This window comes from Mauremys mutica, chromosome 24 (genome assembly GCF_020497125.1).
Source record: "Mauremys mutica isolate MM-2020 ecotype Southern chromosome 24, ASM2049712v1, whole genome shotgun sequence".
In the NCBI taxonomy this organism is placed as follows: domain Eukaryota; kingdom Metazoa; phylum Chordata; order Testudines; family Geoemydidae; genus Mauremys; species Mauremys mutica.
Window position 1 is genome coordinate 463,262 of NC_059095.1, and position 22,297 is coordinate 485,558.

The 22,297-nt window shown below is 45.5% G+C and overlaps 1 protein-coding gene across 2 annotated transcripts; it reads left to right on the forward strand.

The window, feature by feature from the left end:
- Nucleotides 1-700: 700 nt before the first annotated feature.
- Nucleotides 701-22,012, forward strand: TMEM38A (transmembrane protein 38A). 2 transcript variants are annotated; one of them, XM_044998561.1, is made up of 6 exons: nucleotides 701-879; nucleotides 15,789-15,945; nucleotides 16,507-16,691; nucleotides 17,350-17,437; nucleotides 17,553-17,670; nucleotides 19,187-22,012. In XM_044998561.1, exons 1-6 carry the CDS (start codon nucleotides 756-758, stop codon nucleotides 19,391-19,393), a joined length of 879 nt encoding a protein of 292 aa, XP_044854496.1. In that variant the 5' UTR covers nucleotides 701-755; the 3' UTR covers nucleotides 19,394-22,012. The 2 variants fall into 2 exon arrangements, with proteins under 2 accessions (XP_044854496.1, XP_044854497.1); XM_044998562.1 differs by having other exon boundaries at nucleotides 790-868; nucleotides 19,187-22,003.
- Nucleotides 22,013-22,297: the final 285 nt, after the last annotated feature.

Below are 22,297 nucleotides of genomic sequence, written 5' to 3' on the forward strand. Positions count from 1 at the left end.
GCGGGGTCTGCGTCCGGGGACGGGAGGAGCTGGGCGGCGGGGTCTGCGCCCGGGGACGGGAGGAGCTGGGCGGCGGGGTCTGCGCCCGGGGAAAGGAGGAGCTGGGCGGCGGGGTCTGCGTCCGGGGACGGGAGGAGCTGGGCGGCGGGGTCTGCGCCCTGGGACGGGAGGAGCTGGGCGGCAGGTTCTGCGCACACGGTCTGTGCCCGGGGACGGGAGGAGCTGGGCGGCGGGTTCTGCGCCCGGGGACGGGAGGAGCAGGGCGGCGGGGTCTGCGCCCGGGGACAGGAGGAGCTGGGCGGCGGGTTCTGCGCCCGGGGACGGGAGGAGCTGGGCGGCGGGGTCTGCGCCCGGGGAAAGGAGGAGCTGGGCGGCGGGGTCTGCGTCCGGGGACGGGAGGAGCTGGGCGGCGGGGTCTGCGCCCGGGGACGGGAGGAGCTGGGCGGCGGGGTCTGCGTCCGGGGACGGGAGGAGCTGGGCGGCGGGGTCTGCGCCCGGGGACGGGAGGAGCAGGGCGGCGGGGTCTGCGCACACGGTCTGTGTCCGGGGACAGGAGGACCCGGCCCCGCAGCCCAGAGCGCGGCGCCCGGACAGGGCAGCGGAGGAGGCGGGCCCGGGGGCGGCCCGACGGGGGTGGGCGGCTCCACGCTAGCCGGAGCCCGGCAGCTGGCGGGCGGACGCTCCAGTCCCGTGGGCTCCGAGCGCTGCCGGCTCCTGAGCCCCGCTCTCTGCCCGGGTCGGGGGAGGCTGCGGCCATGGAGCTAGCGGGGGCCCTGCAGCTCGGGGAGCTGGCGGCCGCCTTCGCCCGGGTGCCTGTCTTCCCGCTCTTCGACCTGGGCTACTTCATCGTCTCCATCCTCTACCTCAAGTACGAGGCAGGTCAGTGCGGGAGCGGTGTGTCTGGGGGCGCGGGCTGCCTGTGCCCTGAGCCCCACACCCGCCTTAGCCAGGGCCGGGGGCCCCTTGTTCCGGCAGCGCAGAGAGTGGGGGAAGGGGGGGGTTCCTCCTCCCTCTGCCTCGGGGCTTATGGGGGTCACCCCTCCCCAAATCCCGCTCAGGCTGCTCCACACCCTCCAGCTGGCCCATGGGGTCCCCTCCAGCAGCCCTCCCCTAGCTCTCCACCCCCACTGCCCTCTCGCCTCTTCCTTCCCTCCCCATGCCCTGTGGGATCCCCTCCCCCGCAGGGCACCGCTGTGCAGCACAGGCCGTGTCTATATAAGGTCGGGGACCAGCAGGTCTGGTAAGTGATCACCGACTCAGAAAATAGCCCGTCACTCAGCGGGTCGGGGGAGGGGTAGCGAGGGGCAATACACTGCCCTCGGGCTGGGGAGAGCGGGGATCGAAAATCACAACCAGAGGAACTGCTCCCTCGATCCCTGCACAGAAGTGTCTCGCTTGCCCATACCTCACTCCCACTGAAATACACAAACTAGGCAGATGCCCACTAAGCTCAGAAACAAACTGGCAGAGAAAGTTCAGGAAACACTGGCCAGGAGACCCTAGGAGGATCCACAAGGTAACCATGTCCAGGGTAGAGATTGAAAATAAGAAATTTCTACATCAGTGTTCAAAATACCAAGAAGTACAAGACTGCAGGATCCTCCAATTAACCAATTCTGTTAATAAAAAGCAAGGAAGAAAAAGTTAACAGCACTAGGAGAAAGGAAAGAGATGGCACCACACTATGTGGTATCTCATCACTGAAGCAGGTCTGGACACTAATGCCAGATCCGGGTAAAGGACTGTGAAACTGTCCTAGAGCAATGCTGATTAGACTGTGGTTGAACTTGGGCAAGACCTGTAGCTTGTCCTGCTAAGAAAGATTTTGAACACAGGAGTTGAGGGGTTCCAACATGTGGGATGGGCAAGGGTCATAGATGGAAAATGTGCCTAACCTGAGGCCAAAGGAAAGAAATGACAGAGTGTAATCTGCTCTGTAGTAATCTGTCACTTAGTCAATAATATAAAATGAACATAGATATGGCTGCATAACCCTATTCTGAGGAGGCAGCTGAGGTACTGAGACACTTGGCATTACTGTACTCTGCCTATGGCAATGACAGCATAGTTTGTCATACCAATTAAGATTTTTTTAATTGCACTGAATTGGCTAGGATATAGAGGTAGAAAAAGGTGCATGTGCATGAAAACTTCAGTAAATAACATTGAGCACTTGCAGTGCTTTATGGTTCAAAGCACAGTACTGATGTTAAGAGTAAACATTTAATTCAAGAACAGAGGCTGCCAAATAATAGCTGCCTGGGTTGTCTCTATTAGCTGTTGCTGTAAGACCTTATTGCAGAGAAATTTTAGATAAAAATGAAACAGTCTCAAGTTTCGCTGGCTTCCTGTCACATAGGACTTCCTTTTGGTTTATTTGCTGTATTTGAGTCTTTCCCTTGTGTACCATTTCCAGTTATTTTGCCTACTTCTCCATGTCTAATTCCTTTCTGAAATTAGAATCAGAAGGATGGCAGCTTACAAGTGGAAAGTGTCTACAAGGGGACACCTTCTTACAGACTATTCTGCATGTAAGTTTTTGAGTAGGGCTGTTAAGCACTTAAAAAAATTAGTCATGATTAAGCACGCTATTAAACAATAAAATACCATTTATATAAATTTATATATATTTTTGGATGTTTTCCACATTTTAAAATATATGTTCTGTGTTGTAATTGAAATCAATAAAGTGAGGACTGTTCACTTTATATTTATTTATTACAAATATTGTAAAAATAGTATGCACAAAAAATAAACTGCATTAAAAAACAAAACAATCTAAAACTTTAGAGCCTACAAGTCCACTCAGTCCTACTGCTTCTTCATCCAATCACTCAAACAAACAAGTTTGTTTACATTAACGGGAGATAATGCTGCCAGCTTCTTGTTCACAATGTCACCTGAAAGTGAGAACAGATGTTCACATGGAACTTTTGCAGTTAGCATTGCAAGGTATTTATATCCCATAAGAACATAAAAACATAAGAACAGCTGTACCGGGTCAGACCAAAGGTCCATCTAGCCCAGTATCCTGTCTACTCAGATGATGAAAATGAACATGTGTCGGTCAGCATTCATTTGGATTGTTATCGGGCAGAATCCATCATCAGCATGGACCCATGTTCTCTGGAATGATGGTTGAAGCATGATGGGCTATATGAATCTTTCGTGCATCTGGGTGATGTGGAGAAAGTGGATAAGGAAAAGTTATTTACTTATTCCCATAATACAAGAATTAGGGGTCACTGAATGAAATTAGTGGGCAGCTGGTTTAAAACGAATTAAAGGAAGATCTTCACACAGCGCACAGTCAACCTGTGGAACTCCTTACGTGAGGAGGTTGTGAAGGCTAGGACTATAACAGGGTTTAAAAAGAGAACTAAATAAATTCATGGAGGTTAAGTCCATTAATGGCTGTTAGCCAGGATGGGTAAGGAATGGTGTCCCTAGCATCTGTTTGTCAGAGGATGGAGATGGATGGCAGGAGAGAGATCACTTGATCATTGCCTGTTAGGTTCACTCCCTCTCGGGCACCTGGCATTGGCTACTGTTGGCAGACAGGATGGTGGGCTGGGTGGACCCTTGGTCTGCCCCAGTATGGCCATTCTTATGTTCTTATGTATTCTATGTTGTAATTGAAATAAATATATTTGAAAATATAGAAAAACATCCAAAATATTTAATAAATGTCAATTGGTATTCTATTGTTTAACAGTGTGATTAATCAACAGCTCTATTTTTGAGTAAAAGTAAATCTGAAAGAAGAGTTTCATAAAAATCATACAGAGCCAGAAGGTACCTCAATAAGTCATCAAGTGCAGCCCTCGTTCTGCCTCAGCACAGTAGTAAACTTGTCTTAGACCATCCCTATTATGAGCAGCAGTTTTTCCAAACAGATGCAGGTATCCTCTGCTGAGCTACTAGATGGATTCCATGTACATCTTGGTCCTGCTTTGAACAGGGGGGTGGACTAGATACCTCCTGAGGTCTCTTCCAACTCTAATCTTCTATGCTTCTATGAAGACTGCAGTGGGTGCAACTATGCCTCTCCTCACATCTCATCTGCCAATTTTTTTTCTTTGACCTGCTTTACCATGATGGTGAGCCTGAAACAGATACTTTTTTGGGTGCAGTCTCAGCCTTGCCAGAGTGTGACTGTCTGTTCTCCAAACAAACAAACCAAACCAACCCAACCAACCAAAAAAACCAAAATCAATCACACTTAGAGCAACAGGTAGTTTTTAAGGTCTTAATAAAAATCTCTCTAAAATCCTTAACAGAAGAAGAGTCTGTTAAGTATTAGGTCTTTGGGGAAGCTCAAGGATTGGTTATTAAAGTGGCTGATGCAAGGAAGATTCCCATTAATAGCATCATTTTTCTCCAGCAGCTCATTAAAAAAATGGTTCCTGATTTGACTGGTTTTGAGCTCAGCGTGACAACTAGTAGAGAGATCTGCTCTTGGAAACTAATTTTAGTTGGTTATAAAATAATTAAAATCAGAATTCTCAGTCACTTCCTGGTAAGATGAGTCTAATCAGAAGGAAGAGTACATGAATCCTTTGAACCACTTAGCAACAGGTCTACTTAACTGGACAGGGCTAGTGCTGGGAGGATGGGAGGGGAGGGGAGTGAATTAGTATGCTCTCCTTTTACTATAAGAGACCTGGGTTCATACTGCAGCTGAAGCCGCATCCTAATGTCCACCAGTGCTGCCACAAAATTTGTCAGCTTCTGCTCAATAAGAGACCAGAACTGGGATAGCAGCTCAGGAATGAGATGCATTAGCAGAGATGTGTGAGTTCCTGTAACTAGGATTGCAGATCAGAATTAATGTGCAGTGGCAGATCAGTGTGTGCGCAGCTCTCGTGGCCCCTGCCTGCATTATGCCTGCATGGACTAGCCATGGTTGACATCATTGCTCAAAGAAACCATAAATGAGAGGTCTCTCTCTTCCAGTCGGCTATGCCCATCTAAAGGCATTTTGATATTTGTCAGTGTGAAAATATTCACACTACATCCACCTAGCAAATCATTCCTCCAACGAGCATTTAGACCAACAACAAAAGCATGGACATTAAATCTGTCACTTTTAGACTTCACCTTCTGAATTGTGCTGTTGCTTACACCTGTGCTACTCACTGAGGTCATGGGAGTACCAAGCAGATATCGTAGAATGCAGCCCTTCTGGTTTTTCCATGGATTCCATGTATATGCCTTGTCACCATCCTTATTTGTGCCAAAGAGAGAGGTCAGAGCTCCTGTAAATAGATTGGAATTAAATTAGCTTGTACAGGAATTCTGCCACCAAAGGTTTGATTATAAATGACTTCTGTTATTAGAGCATGCTTTTCAGATAAGAGTGATGTGTCATCTTGAATGTAATTTGGTTAGTATCCAGTTCTAGAGGGTAGCAAACCTGGGCAGTATGACTTGGAAATTTACCAGAACCAAGAAGGTTCCTGGAATCTAAAAATCCTAAACTGAAGGGAGATGTCAACTTCACAAATATTCTTAAAGTTCTCCATGCAGTGCCTTTGAGGCAGCATATCTGGGGTTCAGGAATTGTTCTGTTTGAATGTATATTTCATCCCCATCCGGAATTAGTCAGCTGTTGGACAAGGTGACTAGTTGGACATCAGCAATATATGAAGATGTCCCTCAAAAAAAAATTCACCTCTGAATTTGTCAGAATAATTGCCTAATAAATAAGGAATAATCCATGTCAGTGTGGCTTTGGCATGCTCAGATTCTGCTTTATTCGATATAAAGTAGATTTCTGTACTAGTGGATTTACAACATTTTTTGTTAGTCTCTGTAAATAGAGCTTCGTGGTTTTCCTTGTTTGCTCACTTACAGGCCACTCCCAACAGGAAGCCCTGAGATGAATACTTAAGAAGTGACAAAAAAAATAAATAAAAACATTATTTAAGTATGCAAGCCAGGTAAAAACATTCTTGGGTTACAGAGCAGTGCGTGTAGCCTCTTGCTATGTTCCTAGTGTCATTCAGTCTACAGCTTCTATAGTTGAGATCAGGGAGTGGATAGTAATATACTATTTGCTTTTTGGGTGAGATTACATGGTGTTATATGGCAGATGAGATCAGGATGTTGTATGTAAACTTCAAGGCTGATATTAACTCCTAAAGAAACTGCCTAAAAAGCTATCATAGTTATTTTATTTTTACTGGATTTTTCAGCAGTCCCAAACATATTTGAGAGAGAGGTCTCTTTATAGCTGAGTAGTGTGGGCTAGGCATAATTTGACTAAGGCAGGCTCCAGTCATTATTATTGAAGTAGGGCTTTGTTGGTAACAGTGTATAATGTTAACTTAGCAGAACAGAATTTTACCATCGTTTCATTCTATGGCCTGCCAGTGTACTTATTGAACTGAGTTCTGTCCCCTGCAGACGGGGGCCCCATTGGGTAATTATTTGCCAGATGTAATAGCTGCTTTCACCTCAAAGGATTCCAACTTGGACAGAGCAGGGAGGGGGCAGATCTGATGAAGGATGTGTTCTGACAGAATATTTTAAAATAATTTCTCATTGCATTCAGAATCTTTACTGCCTAGAACATTTTTTTTTTGGCATGCATTTGTGCCTATCATTTCTGAGGTTCAGCAAAAGGTAAAATAAAAAATCCAAGACCTGTTTCTTTAAGCAAGTAAAGTTAATTGTAGTTGGGCCCTGACAGTCTACTTCTTACTGAGCACTTGGCAATTTGTAGTTGACAACTAGTAAACACTAGTTGAAACACCATATATAGGATGCTGGTATGAGTTCAAGGTTATACAGCATCTTGCAGAATTTGTTTTTAAAAAGTTTTCCTGCAGAAACATGTCTGTGATGGTAGACTTTGGGGGAAGAGGGAAGTTTTCCGATACACAAAAAGCAGCAGATTGTTCTTGGGAGTAAGGAGTTGATTAGCAGCAAAATGGCAGCTATGCTTAATAGACTGGCACCATTTTCTATTCTACATGGCAGCTGAAAGCCAGCACAGGAGAAGCAAAGAATCATATAACCCCTTTCTCTTATCTTAAAGCTTCAGGATCACTGTTTGTGTGTTAATTGATTATTTTGTGATGAATGAGGGGAACAGGTGGTGCAGGGGTTCTAGAGGGCCCCTAGGCTGAGGCCAATGCATATTTTTAGACAGTGGCGAGCTATCAGTTTCCAAAACAAAATATCAGATCATCATTCCTTCTGGCGTCTATAGAGAGTAACAGCTGCACCAGGGGTTAACTCTTGGCCAGTTCATAGACTTCAATTAAATCAGATCATATCAATGTCTGCTGAGGCCCACAAGTTGTGATCATATTTATAGTAATTTAATGCAATTGGTAGAGTTTCAATTAAATCAGTGACAAAGAGAATTGAAGGGATTGAAATAGGAAAATAACCTTAGCTATGCCCTTTGGTTCCCTCTCTTCTTTTATATACCTTAAGAGGCTACCCACACCCTTAAGGAAAAATCCAGTCTTTGCATCTACATGGGGCATCATGCAACGCATTAAGATGATTACAACATCGTCTTACTAATTCTCTTCTCCCACAACTATGGGATAACCCCTGCTTCAAGTCCAATTCCATGTGTAAGAAAATTTGGATAGAAAAATAATTAACAAAAATTAAATATACCATTCAGGATGATACACATGTAATTGAAGGAGGTCAGTGTAACAAACAACTACTGCAGTCTCACAGTTCCTTCTTTCAGCAGCTATGCTCAAGGATTCATGCAAGGCTAGGGGACAATTGGTCTGTTTCATCTCTCTCACCTTTAGAAGAGCATGTTAATATGGAAACAAAAGTCACTAAGTAGGAATTATTTATAGGTGGCTTAATGCTTTGCATTACCCTCTCAATTTCAAAGAACACTGGGGGTGGGGGGTGGTAAGGAGGAAAAAAAGAAAGACAACCACCAACTTAGCCTTATTCTCACAACAGAAACCTGGGAGAATATCCTGGCTAAATGTGAAAGATACTTTGAGTTCTTTATCCTTGTGATTCTTCCAGAACAAGATAATAAGCAGGTACTACTGGCCTCCGGAACGTTTGTTTAAGGTTCGATTGTTGCAATCAACTGTTGTCAAGGAGACGCAAACAGCTATATACCAACCTTTTACACATCTCTATACCTGTTAAAAAATGCACGCATTCTGAAACACCATATAGAGTGCTCTCTCAAAAAGAGAGTGTTGCAATCATTCCTTCTCCACGCCTGTGTATTTTAGGAGTGCTAGATGAGTTGGTATTACCAGTTATCATTAAGAAATGGATTGCAGTAACTATTTTAGTAGCCAAAAGGATTATTTGGAGAAATCAGAAATCTGCAATTCTGCCTTCAGATACAGACTGGCTTAGTGAGCTTTCTACTTCTGCATTAATGGGGGAGGAGGGAGACTGACTTATAAAAATGCTTAGAAAAAAAAATACGAGGATGTCTGTTTACACATGAAACTACTGAATACTTTTGCAGTTTAATATATGTTTGTCCCCAATACTCATAGGTTATTTATCTATTTAGTCACTTCAATAATTGATGCCCTGCATAAACTCTGCAGGTTCAGGGTTTATTTGTAAGACATGGACAAAAGCAATTAATATTGAATTGTTATTAAGGCTGTTGATTAATCACAGTTAACGTATACAATTAACTCAGAATTAATCACGATTAAATCGCAGTTTTAATCACACTGTTAAACAATAGAACAAAAATTGAACTTTAACTATTTTTGGATGTTCTTCTACATTTTCAACCATATTGATATAAATTACAACACAGAATACAAAGTGTACAGTGCTCGCTTTATGTTTTTACTAAAAATATTTGCACTGTAAAAACGATCAAGAAAGTGTGTTTTTCAATTCATCTCATACAAGTACCATAATGAAATCTCTTTATTGTGAAAGTGCAACTTACAAATGTAGATTTTTTTCCTTACATAACAGCACTCAAAAACAAAACAATGTAAAAAACTTTAGAGACTACAAGTCCACTCAGTCTTACTTCTTATTCAGCCAATCGCTAAGACGAACAATTACATTTACTGGAGATAATGCTGCTAGCTTCTTATTTACAATGTCACCAGAAAGTGAGAACAGGCCTTCACATGGCACTTTTGTAGTTGGCATTGCAAGGTATTTACATGCCAGATATGCTAAACATTCGTATGCTCCTTCATGCTTTGGCTACCATTCCAGAGGACATGCTTTCATGCTGATGACACTTGTTAAAAAAATAATGTGTTAAATTACATTTTGACTGAACTCCTTGGGAGAGAAGAGTATGTCTCCTGCTCTGTTTTACCCGCATTCTGCCATGTATTTCATATTATAGCAGTCTCGGATGATGACCCAGCACATGTGGTTCATTTTAAGAACACTTTCTCTGCAGATTTGACAACATGCAAATAAGGTACCAATGTGAGATTTCTAAAGGTAGCTACAGCACTCAACCCAAGGTTTAAGAATCTTAAGTCCCTTCCAAAATCTGAGAGGGATGAGGTGTGGCGCTTGCTTTCAGAAGTCTTAAAAGAGCAACACTCCGATGCGGAAACTACAGAACCCGAACCATCAAAAAATAAAATCAACCTTCTGTTGGTGGCATCTGACTCAGAAGATGAAACCGTAAATGCATCAGTCTACACTGATTTGGATCATTATCGAGCAGAACCTGTCATCAGTATGGACGCATGTCCTCTGGAATGGTGGTTGAAGATGAAGGGACATATGAATCTTTAGCGAATCTGGCACATAAATATCTTGCAATGCCGGCTATAACAGTGCCATGAGAATGCCTGTTCTCACTTTCAGGTGACATTGTAAACAAGAAGTGGGTATTATCTCCTGCAAATGTAAACAAACTTGTTTGTCTGAGTGACTAGATGAACAAGAAGTAGGAATGAGTAGACTTGAAGGTTCTAAAGTTTTACATTGTTTTGTTTTTGAGCGCAGTTATTTTTTGTACATAATTCTACATTTGTAAGTTCAACTTTCTTGATAAAGGGTAGGTCTATACTTACCTACCGGGTCGATGTGTAGAGTTCGACTTCTCGGAGTTCGAACTATCGCATCTAATCTAGACGCGATAGTTCAAACTCCGAATGCACTCCCGTCGACTCCGGAACTCCACCACCGCGAACGGCGGTGGCGGAGTCGACGGGGGAGCCGTGGACTTCGATCCCGCGGCGTCTGGATGGGTGAGTAGTTTGAACTAAGGTAGTTCGAGTTCAGCTACGCTATTCACGTAGCTGAACTTGCGTACCTTAGTTCGACACCCCCCCCTAGTGTAGACCAGGCCAAAGAGATTGCATTACAGTACTTGTATGAGGTAAACTGAAAAATACTCATTCTTTTGTTTTTTACAGCACAAATATTTGTAATAAAAAATATAAAGTGAACACCGTACACTTGGTATTCTGGGTTGTAACTGAAATCAGTATATTTGTAAACGTAGAAAATATCCAAAACATTTAAATAAATGGTATTCTATTATTGTTTAACAGTGCGATTAATCACACAATTAATCTTTTTAATTGCATGATTAATCATGATTTTTTTTTAATCATTTGACAGCCCTAATGGTTATTTATATGGTATTTCCATCTTGTGAATGTATTTAGAGCTTTTATATATATTATTTCACATAAAAAGAACTGAAGAGAATTCCACTGTCCCTATCACATTGAAAATGTTACAGAGTTTCAAGATATATATAGGGTAGAACTATCAAAACAGAACCAGCTTCTGGCCCTACATGGCTGTATAGTTATGAAATAAATATGGGCAAAGAAGAAATGGGAAGTTTCCCTTATTGAGAGTTTAGTGTTCGTGTCCTGAGCAATAGGACAGTGATTAATTCAGGGAGAACAAGAGCTCTCTATGGGCTCATCTACACAATCTTGACCCCTCAGATCTCACACAGGTTGCAGAAACCCATAGACTCGTTTGCGTTTCTTATTCCAGTCTCTTCACTTTCACTGGAATTTTGTCTAGTTGAATTGTAACACCTTGTGAAAGGGACCTGCAAATCAAATAGTCTCTAAAGCACAGAGAGCACATTAATATAATATAAACAGATGAAAATTAATTTAATATGCTTCTTTGTAATACCTGCAACACATCTGGAAGAATATTTTATAATAAATATAAATCTTAACAAGGTTGCTATCTCTTCTCCTAGCCTGGAGCAAGGAAAATAGATACCAGAGGTCTTGTCCTGCTTAAAATCAGGTCTGTCCAAATTTAAGACCACCTCCTTGAAAATCATGTGTTGTGTCTGATTGTCACAGTTCAGGCTAGCCAGTGATTGGGCTTCTGCAGTGATGAGTCCTAGGACATGAACAGGACTATTCCTTGCAATCCCCTAAGCAACACCTTAATCGTTTTTTATTTTAATAGATGATTTAATCTGAGCTTGTTGACCCTGTGTCCCCCTTTTTCCTGTACTAGGATGGCCTCTGTTTTGTCCTGTATACGTTCTAAGAGCTCTTGATCAGAATGGTTTTACTGTGTGTTTTTGTCCAGCAACCCAGCCACCTTAGCTGGAGGCTGCTTTAGAAATAAGCTAATAAAGTTCTAGATCGGTTTTTGTTAGTGTCCTTGATACTTATACTTAGTACTTAAGTATTAACACTAAATAGACTACAGATTGAGCCATTCTGCCCTACATGTTCTGTGGGGGAATCTGTAGCAGGACACAGAGCTCTTCACCTGTTTGTTGTCAGGTCTTCACACCAGCCTAGAGTGGACTGGAAGTGGGAATTTTCTGTAACTTTTTAGTGAATCCTAGGCATGCCTCAGTTTCCCCCGAATGTTGCATTGCTGGAGTTAACATGTCTCCTGCACTGTTCCAGGAGCAAGGAGGTGTGTGTCTCACCTCCCTGTCTGGGTGGAATAAATGGAGTCATTGAAGAACTGGCTTAATCTCACTCAAATCAGAGAGTCCAGCAAGACAAAAAGATACCCAATGAAACAGCAGGAAACCCCAACAGCTGGAGGTCGGACTTGTGAACTGAGCTGGAGAACAAGGTGTCAGGTGACTGGAAGAAGGGCTGCTTTTTGGAGGGCCTGAGGAGCCCGGACCTGGGGAGAGCTACAGCTGGAGTCCATTACAGCTTGGCTGGCTCATCATGGCACTGGTTTGGATAGGATGGACTACGCAGGGGTCGGCACACAAGCTGATTTACTGTGGCATGCTGCTGCCAGCCTGGGATCCCGGCCGCTGGCCCCGCTCAGCCCACTGCCGGCCTGGATGGACAGAACCCCGGGCCGGCAGCGGGCTGAGCAGGGCCGGCGGCCGGGACCCCAGACCGGCAGTGGGCTGAGCCGCTGAGCTTGCTGCCGGCCTGCATGGACAGAACCTGGGCTGGCAATGGGCTGAGTGGGGCCGGCGGCCGGAACCCCAGACCAGCAGCGGGCTGAGCCACTCAGCCGGTCTGCTCAGCCCGCTGCCAGTCTGGGGTTCCATCTGCCGGCCCCTGTAAATGTAAAATGTATTACTGTCACACAAAACCTTAAATTACCGCGAATAAATGAAGACTTGGCACACCACTTCTGAAAGGTTGCCGACCCCTGGACTACAGTGTAACTTCTGTGTCTGTGCTAACATAAGGACCATAAGATTGTGTAGCCAGGTGATTAATAAATGGCTACCTTGTTTTTTTTTAAAAGGCTGCCTGTGTTGCTGTAAATACTCCCTGAGATAAATGCACCCTGAAGGGGGTCAGTGTAAGCCTCTCACAGGACTCTGGCTTGACTGGATTTACTCAGGGAGCCACGGAGAAAGACAGCAATTGCTGGTGCTGAAGGCCCAGTCTTGGAGGCCCTGGGCCTGCCCCTGTGGAATTACAGGGGCCTAGGACACTAAAGGGTCACTTCCAGGAGACTGGTTACCATAGTTTGACATGAGACTACGGTGACTGGAACACCTGGTCAAAAAGGGACCCTGGTGGCTCCAGTCAGCACTGCTGACCGAGCCTTAAATGTCCACTTGGTGGTGCTGCAGCGCTAAGGCAGGCTAGTCCCTACCTGTCCTGGCTTTGCGCTGTGCCCCAGAAGCAGCCAACACGTCCGGCTCATAGGAGGGGGAGGCCAGGGGGCTCTGCGTGCTGCCCCCGCCCCGAGCAGACTCTGCGACTGGGGCCTAGAGCAGACCCTGTAACTCCATGAGAGTTGGTTGTGACCAAAAATTGTTTACTGTCTCTTGGCTGTTCAGTGATCCCTGAATTAAACGAGTTGGTGGGTCTGAGTCCAGTGCCCAGAAAACAGGTGTCCAAAGCATAGAAACCATGTTCTTAAGGGACACCTTTCTTCCAAAGTCTACTGGGCAATGCTCAATATTCATAGAGGCTGAACTATTCCCCTTTTTGGCAGTCGCAGAGAGGCCAATGAGCAAATGAGTCAGAGACTGAACTCCCCTCATCTCTACAGGCAGTAGTGGCCCCCAAGTCTGAGGTGAGGTACACTATCAGGGCAGCTTTCACTATTGCTTAGGACGTCTGTCAGTCTGGCACTTTCACTAGAGTTTAAGTCATGTAAACAATAAGATCCCCTGTCTCACCAGGGGTCTCATGTAGGGTTGCCAACTTTCTAATCCCAAAAAACTGAACACCCTAGCCCTGCCCCTTCCCCGAGGCCCCGCCCCTCACTCACTACATTCCCCCTCTCTTGGTGGCTCGCTCTCCCGCCACCCTTACTTTCACTGGGCTGAGGCAGGGGGTTGGGGTGAAGGAGGGGGTGAGGGCTCCAACTGGGGGGGGTGCAAGCTCTGGGGTGGGGCCAGAAATGAGAGGTTCAGGGTGTGGGAAGAGGCTCTGGGGTGGGGCCAGGGATGCAGCATTTGGAGTGCAGGAGGGGGCTCTGGTTTGGGAGGGCTCAGGGCTGGAGCATGGGCTTACCTCTGGCGGCTCCCAGTCAGCGGTGAAGCAGGGTGGCTAAGGCAGGCTTCCTGCCTGTCCTGGCACTGCAGACTGTGCTGCACCCCAGAAGTGGCCAGCAGCAGGTCTGGCTCCTAGACGGAGGTGCGGCAGCTCTGCCTGTTGCTCTTGCCCGCAGGCAACACCCCCACAGCTCCCATTGGCTGCGGTTCCTGGCCAATGGGAGTGCGGAGCTGGTGCTCGGGGCAGGGGCAGCACACAGAGCCTCCTGGCCTCCCCCTCCTATGAGCCAGACGTGTTGGCTGCTTCTGGGGCACAGCGCGGAGCCAGGACAGGTAGGGACTAGCCTGCCTTAGCGCTGCAGCACCACCAACTGGACTTTTAACGCCCGGTCAGCGGTTCTGACTGGAGCCACCAGGGTCCCTTTTCGACCAGGTGTTCTGGTCACCGTAGTCTCGTGTCAAACTATAAACGAGGTTTTTCTTCTATTAGCTAGATAAAGTGCATCTTTAAGTAGGCCTCAGAACCAAGTTAGTGACTTATCTTTCAGGGTAAGTCAAGCCTCTGGTTCCATGGTGATGGCAAATATGGGGGCAAAAGAAGTCCAGGCAGGCTGGCTTGGCACGGCACTCTCCACACTCTATTTGCAGTATCTCAAACAGGAGCAATACTGTAAAATCCCATAGAATCCTAGAGGAAGCCCCTCTGCAGTTGGATTTAGTGGGAAAAAGGTGACTGCTTGTAGTAGGAAAGTCCAATGACTAACTAGCTTAATGATCAGGTTAAAAGACTTATGGTTTCTGCCAGTTTAGTTGTCCCAGCAGGGGCCCCAGCTGCAGCCTCAATCACCCCTACATCATCCAATTGCTCCCACAGAGGTTCTGACACCACAGAGGAGCAAGGGGAGGGACATGGTAGAGACCCAAGCCCATCCACTCCACCAGGTCTCAACCCAGGATCCTAGGGGTTTATCAAAGCATCAGGCCTAGGTATTGAGATAACCCCAAATTGTTTTCCTCTAGTTACTGCCTACCAGTCTGGAACTCCTTCAGTTTGAGGCATGATCATTGGCTTAGCAGACGCTTCTCGGTGTCTTAGTGGCCTGTTCAATCAATCTGATTTAGGGTCTTCCACTCCCCCAGGGGAGTGGGGGCAGCAGCAGGAATCCAAGCCCCTGCTAGTAGGGCAGCCTTCACAAAAATTGTTGCTACTCCTGACATAACTCAACATCAGCCTTGTGTCCTCATTCAACTCCATCCCCCCCCCCACTTTTCCTGAGGGACCAGTGGCCTTTTAAACTGTTCCTCCAGTGGGACAGGGGCTCCCTAGCCCACTACTGCTCTACTCCCAGCCATGGTTCTACATGGAGCCGCTAGGCCTCATCACACTGCTCAGAATAGTTTCCATCCTCCACAAACTGTAATAAAACTTGGCTCACTTCCTGTGACACATGCTTATATCACAGACTGTTGTGTGAGAATTTCCTTTTATTGTCAATGCAACTCTAGCTAGCATTTTTGTGCAACCCAAATTCTTAGAAAACTACCTAGATCTATGCACTGAAATTTGTTGGGTTACAACTGGAATCTCAGCTGCCGCTATTAAGGATTATCAGAAGTTAGAGGGAAGAGAAGTTAGCCCTTCCACTTTGTAATTTTATTTTACATACACTGGTTTAGTTATTCTCTGCCTCGCTGATCAGTTATGTTGTTTGGGATAGTCCAATTGCTTCATGATTGTATGCCTGCTGGGGGAATCTCTGTCAATAAAATTAGTTTTTCTTTACATGAATACTGTTCTCTGCCCTTTTTCTGATGGAGAGCATGCAGGTCAAGTCTCCTGGCAAGACAAAGCCTTGGGGTTGTGATGTGTGTGTAGATTATATTTTCTCAATTGGAATCTTCACAGGAGCTGTTGAGATGTCCCATCAGAGCCCTGTTGCCTCATGGCTTTGTGCTATGCTTCATTGCTTTGGAAGTTATATTCTTGCTGATATGTTACTTGGCGAAGCTCCTATTGATTATTTCAGCAATAACTCTAGTGTGCTCCTGGCCACGGCAGTATGGTGAGTCTTTCACACTTTGGTACAGCTCGGGGGGGGGGTACTCATAGCGCCCAATTTGGGTGAATTAGGAAAAGGAGGGGATTAGATAGGGAGGAGTATGGAATAGTCTTTTGAATTTCTGGACCTAGTTTCCAGTTAATCTGATGACCTAAGTTTTTGATGAGATGAGCTAAAGTTAACCCAAATGTAGGTTATTTCTGTTCATAGATGCCTCAGTTAAACTGTAGCACAGCCTACAAAACCAGCACACACACTACTGGCTCTGAAAAGAGGCTGTGTTTGGGGTAGACGTGGAGTGACTGCAAGCACTTCAACACAAAAGGGTACACAATTTCACTGATCATGATGGTAAAGTGTCTGCAGAATTCAACAGACACTGAAAAGTTTAGTTTCCTAATACCAAAGGGGATTTTGTATTCTGTGCAAGCAGCACCCAGCACTGCCTTCTCCATGACTCAGTAACTCAGAATGACAGCACAGACACTATTCTCTCACCATCTCCTATACAGTCCAATTGGGACAGATGGGTCACTGCTTGAACTCTTTGTGGTTTTGTTCCAGGTACTTGATTTTCTTCTGCCCCATGAACCTCTTCTACAAGTGTGTCAGCTTCTTGCCTGTGAAGCTCATCTTTGTGGCAATGAAGGAGGTGGTTAGAGTTCGTAAAATTGCTGTTGGGATCCACCACGCTCACCACCATTACCACCATGGATGGTTCATTATGGTGGTTACGGGATGGGTCAAAGGTAAATCCTGAGATCCTGTAATTTATGAGTGGTACACTCAGCCCCTGAAGAGTGGGAGAGGAAAGTCTGGAAGTGCAGCAGAGGCACTTGCATCATGTCTCTCAGTAGTGAGCTAGGGATGAAGCTAATGGGTTCCTAATAATGATGCTTAACAAAAAGATTCTTTAATCTTTGTAGCTCAGTTGTGAATTGGGTCATCATTCCCATTTTATTGGTGGGGAAACCGAGGCACAGAGAATTGCCTGAGGCCACACTGGGAGTCAGTAGCAGATCTGGAGATAAGATTCAAGATCTCCTAGTTCCCTGTCCCATTCATGTAACCATTAGCTATGACTCACCTATATATTTTTCAGGGTGTTTCTGTCTATGCCAAAAGGTTTAAATCCATTTTCCTTAGGGATTTTGCTAACAGGGTGTTTAGTCTGTGTCAGCCAGATACCCTTCCCCTACATGACAACACTTTACAGAGCTGTACAAGAGTTTAGCTTTGGCTCCAAGGTTGGTTTTAGGATTACTTTTGTTTTGATCAGGAATGGGTCTTATGACCCTTTTATTCCTTTTAGGACTAGCCTGGTTCCCATATGATTGGGAAAAGTTGTGCTTTTGCAGGGCTCTTCTGGTTTGGTGATTTCACCGCTTCACTTTAACTGTTTCCTAGGTTCTGGCATTACCTTGGTGTCTAATTTTGAGCAGCTGCTGCGTGGAGTCTGGAAGCCAGAAACAAATGAAATTCTTCATATGACCTTGTAAGTATCTAGAATAAGTTCTCTCAGACCAAGAACATATCCAAGAACAGTGCCTCCTATTCTGTGCAATTCTACTTGATGTGCTGTATGAAATGAGACCTAATTTCTTTCCTAGCCCAACAAAAGCCAGTCTGTATGGAGCAATCCTCTTCACCCTGCAGCAGACTCACTGGCTCCCCATCTCTAAAGCCAACCTCATCTTCTTCTTCACCATGTTTATGATTGCTTGCAAGGTGAGTTTACAACAGGTTTGCAGCTAAAGAGTCTACAAAACCAAAGGAAAGAAGGGGTGTGCATTGCCTCAGGAGTACATAACTAAGTTGGGGGGCCATATCACCACTGGGGTACAGAGTCAGGCTGGGGGAGATGCATCACCTCAGGGGTACAAAGACAGGTTGGGGTAGTGGTATCACCATAGGGGTATGGAGTGAGGTTGGCAGGGATAGGATTGCCAGAGTTATGGAGACTGCAGCTTGGGGGAGGCATATCCCCACGCAGGTGTGGAGCCGGGGTGTGTGTGTGCATATTGCCACAGGGTAACGAGTCAGATTGGAAGAGTTAATCAGTTTAATATCAGAGGGGTAGCCGTGTTAGTCTGGTTCTGTAGAAGCAGCAAAGAATCCTGTGGCACCTTATAGACTAACAGACGTTTTGCAGCATGAGCTTTCGTGGGTGAATACCCACTTCTTCGGATGCAAGGCAAGGCAAGAAGTGTCTTGCATCCGAAGAAGTGGGTATTCACCCACGAAAGCTCATGCTGCAAAACGTCAATCAGTTTAATGTAAAACTCTCCCTTCTGGGATGCTGCTTTACATTTTTGTTTAGTCAGATTCTGTCCAATGTCCCCTTACCTAATGTAGGGTGCTGCAGTTCTGACTAGTGGGTGTTGGCAGTAAGAGTTTTTCTTTTATGACGTTTAAAAAGTAGTTGGCCTGAAATGTTGAAAATGGCATTTTTGGCAAGGACAATTAGCAATGAGTAAGGCAGAGGGACTCCATCGGCTTGCGTTCAAGAGAAGCCCTAGGACAAGCTCTTGCCCAAGCTCTGGGTGACCCTCCTAGGCTGTTATTGATAGCACTGGGTGTTCACACTGTAGTTAGCCTGTAAAGAAACTGGGTGTTGAATTCTCCCAGTCTTCCAGAGATATGGGAGATTAGGGTCCCAGCACTGAAGACCCAAATCACTTAGCAATATTCACTCTCTCTACAAAAGGTTCAGGGAGCTGGGGCAGGAATATTCCTTGACAACTAGCATAGATGCCAACTTTTCCCAGCATTGGTGGGTGCTCGCCCTCCCCCACCCTCGCCTCCCGCCCCACCCCTTCCCCACCTCCTCCTCCCAGTCCTGCCCTACCCCCATTCCAACCCCTTCCCCAAAGTCCCCGCCCCAATTCCACCTGCTACCTGTCCCTATTGGACCCCTTCCCCAAATCCCTGCCCCGGCCCCACCTATTCCCTGAGCGCACCGCATTCCCCCCCGCCCCCAAGCACTTGCTGCCACGAAACAGCTGGTTTTTGGCAGCAAGTGCTGAGAGCTAGGGGGAGAAGCAGGGAAAGTGCACTCGGGAGTAGGCAGAGGTGAGCTAGGGGGCAGGGCAGGGAGCTACCGGTGGGTGCAGACCACCCACCAATTTTTTCCCCATGGGTGCTCCAGCCCCAGACCACCCACGGAGTCAGTGCCTATGCCAACTAGTATTTAACAGGTGAGGTATGTGATCTGTAACTGCCCATCTCTGATGTTGCATGACAGGTGTTTATGACTGCAACTCACTCGCATACCTCGCCGTTTGCTCCAATAGAAGGCTTCATCTGCCCAGTACTCTTTGGCTCTGTTTCTATTGGGCACAACAGTCACCATGACCACTATGAGGATTCCCATGATACTTCCCCTCCTGCGAAATCTAAGGAGGAACTGAATGAAGGCACACGGAAACGGAAAGCGAAAAAGGCTGAATAAGCGAGATCAAATACACGTGGTGAACAAGCCAAGGAAAAATCCCTCAGAGCTGCATTGAAATCATCTCCAAGCCACCTGTGACCTCACATATCCTCCAATCCCTGAGGTTTCAAAAGAGAGAGATGGAAATCAGGACACTGCCAGATGGATCCCTGAATTTCATCCATGCGCTTCACCCTGCTGCTAGCTTCATGATTTGTCTCTACATCTAATCCCCTATTTTCAGGAGGGTTTTAAATTTGTGCCAGGCTCAGGTTTGGGTACAAGTTCCCAGCCCATCAACAATTATGACAGCATTTTGTTACTATACAATTCCTACTGCCCTCCTGTTTGCGCCTCCCCCCTCCCCATCATGGAAGGGGCTGTTTTGTGTTCCTCCAACTCACAAATTCCTTTTGATACCCTTAAAAAGAAAATGAAATACTTAGAAACAACTGAATATGGAAATTTGCTGAAAAATCCAAAGAGTAAATTATCTCCTGTGAAGCTGAGCTAATACATTTCACCTCCCATACTTGCAAAGTATCCCATGATGTAGGGCTTCAAAGTAATATGGTATATTTTATATGCCTGATGGGACTCGCCAGGTACCACTCGGTTAATTACATGTTTCTCATCTAAATTCCCCCTGCAATTCTTAATTGATACAACTTCTTCACTTCCTTAACTTAATGTTTACACATGTTTTGAAGATGTAAAATGCTGTAAGTGTTCTATATTCATACTGTTACTATCTTACACAGTTGGGTAGTGTTGTTGGCAGTTAGAGTTAACAGCTAACAACTCTCTGCCCCACCCCAGAGCTGACTGCATTTCACTGGGGAGGTGAAATGATCCCTAGAGTTTGGATACTGGTTTGTTTGTAAACTACTTTGGAATCCTGACAATACAAGCACAATCTAAATGATCATTTATTATTATTTATTATTGCTAAGGCACCAAATTATTGGGCCTGAAATTGGCTTCTAAAGAGAACTCGGAATCTGTATTTACACAGTAGGGCACATTTGAGGAAGGTTTTAGACCCCTCAAGTACACTCTAGCCCATGCTGGTTCCAAAGCAGGCTGGATGGTGGGCTTGATTCTCTCATTGCTAGGAGGGGCATTTCCTTAAATTAAGATTTTATAAACCTAGGAAATGGTTTTCAGATAAATCTGATTAAAACACCACTAAACATCTGACTGGAGTGCATCTGCAGAGGAAATGAGCCTCTTTTGTACAGCCCATTGAGCCAAACTTTTATTAGCTAAGGCGGTAGAGCACTCTCTCTTAAATGGGACAGAACACCACACCCAGGAGGTGTGTGGGTTACAATAGCACAAGTATGGGCCTGGGAGAAGGGCCTTTGCCCAGAGGGTGAGGAAGGAAATGGTCAGTCTCCTGAATGTGGAAAGCCATGGCTCATGGAGAATTCAGCCAGTTCTTTCATGTCGTGCTCTGTGAATGTTTGGGGATAAACTTTAGATAGGAAGGGTTTGAAATCTATGCACTGAATTTGTTTTTAAAAGTGTGACCTTGAATGTTGCTGCCACAAGAAGTGCATTTAGGTCCTGAATTTCCTGGGTCAGCTGGAGCTGGGAATACTACTGCAGGGGCAGCCCAACTGGTGCTTGGAGCATATGGGTGAGCTTTCAGTGGCATTGCATCCTGCCAGCCTCAGCTGATGGTGTAGTTGCTCTGATTCCGCCTGGGTGGGTGAGTGTGTTTGGAGGTGGGGGAATAAGTGAAAGGAATTCAGAGAATCTCTCCCCATCCCTACTCCAAAAACTTTAATTTTTAAAAATCATTGAAATAAATGGAAATTAGTTGCCTAGTGGGGCTGGTGCATGTAACCTGAAACCAAATCCTACGTACAACAGGACTAAAGCCAGTACAGGAGATCAAATTAACTGTGCTTCTTAGTTTTGAAAGTGCCTTATCCTTATGGCCTTCTCTCACTCATTATAAAATACAAGAATAGGCCTGATAGCTGTCTATTTTAATAGATTTTGTTTTACTGAAGCCTGATGTTTCTCCGACATGTGCCAGAATGTATTTAATGTTCAGTGAGATGCTTTATTCAAGAGGAATTATTGTTTTATAACAGCCATCAACAACATAAAGAGATTGTGAAGTGACTCAGTGTCCAGTGGTGCTCAGGAGGCAAATGTCTGTCCCTCTGACTTGCTTAAGCCCCAGAAACACTCCAGTTACAACAGATTCCTGGGATGTGGTTACCCCCTGCTTGGCCTCCAACCCAGTTATGACATGGTTCTAAAGTGTAGTGTAGGTTAGACCTCACTGTGTTCTGTAACCAGACTAAAGCCTTGAACATGATCCAAGGCATACTTAGTCTGGTCTATGCTCTAAATGAAATATGTGCACCTACACGGTCTACTGCCATTGCTGTTCATAGTTCAGGCTGATCACATGGGGGCTCAGGAAAGAGGGGGCAACTTTTTGGAAGCTTGTTAGTTTCCCTGTTAGAGTTACAATGGAAACTCGCTCTCCATATAGGCATGAAGATGGAAATGAGGATGACGCATGTGCACCCACATACACATCTCTGTATAATCTGTTTGAATCGATTATTGAGTCTTTGCAATTAAAGCTGATAAATCCATATGACTCTTACGAGAACAAGAGTCCTGCATGTTTGCTCTACCCGAACGCTTTTGCTGTTATCTAGGGCTGAGTGCCAAGACTCTTTCCAAGGCAGACAGTTGGGTCAGGCTGATGCTCTTTGATAAGACCTAGAATACATGTTCTGTACAGTATGAGAAAGCAAAGTCTTCAGGCCTTCAAGGAACCGTCTCAGGCCCTGACCAGGGTGGTGAATGCAGCTGCCAGAAAGAGAAGGCTCTATTACATTTAGTCAGGTCTTCCATGGTGAGAGCCATAGGGCCCGTTACTGAATGAGCAGG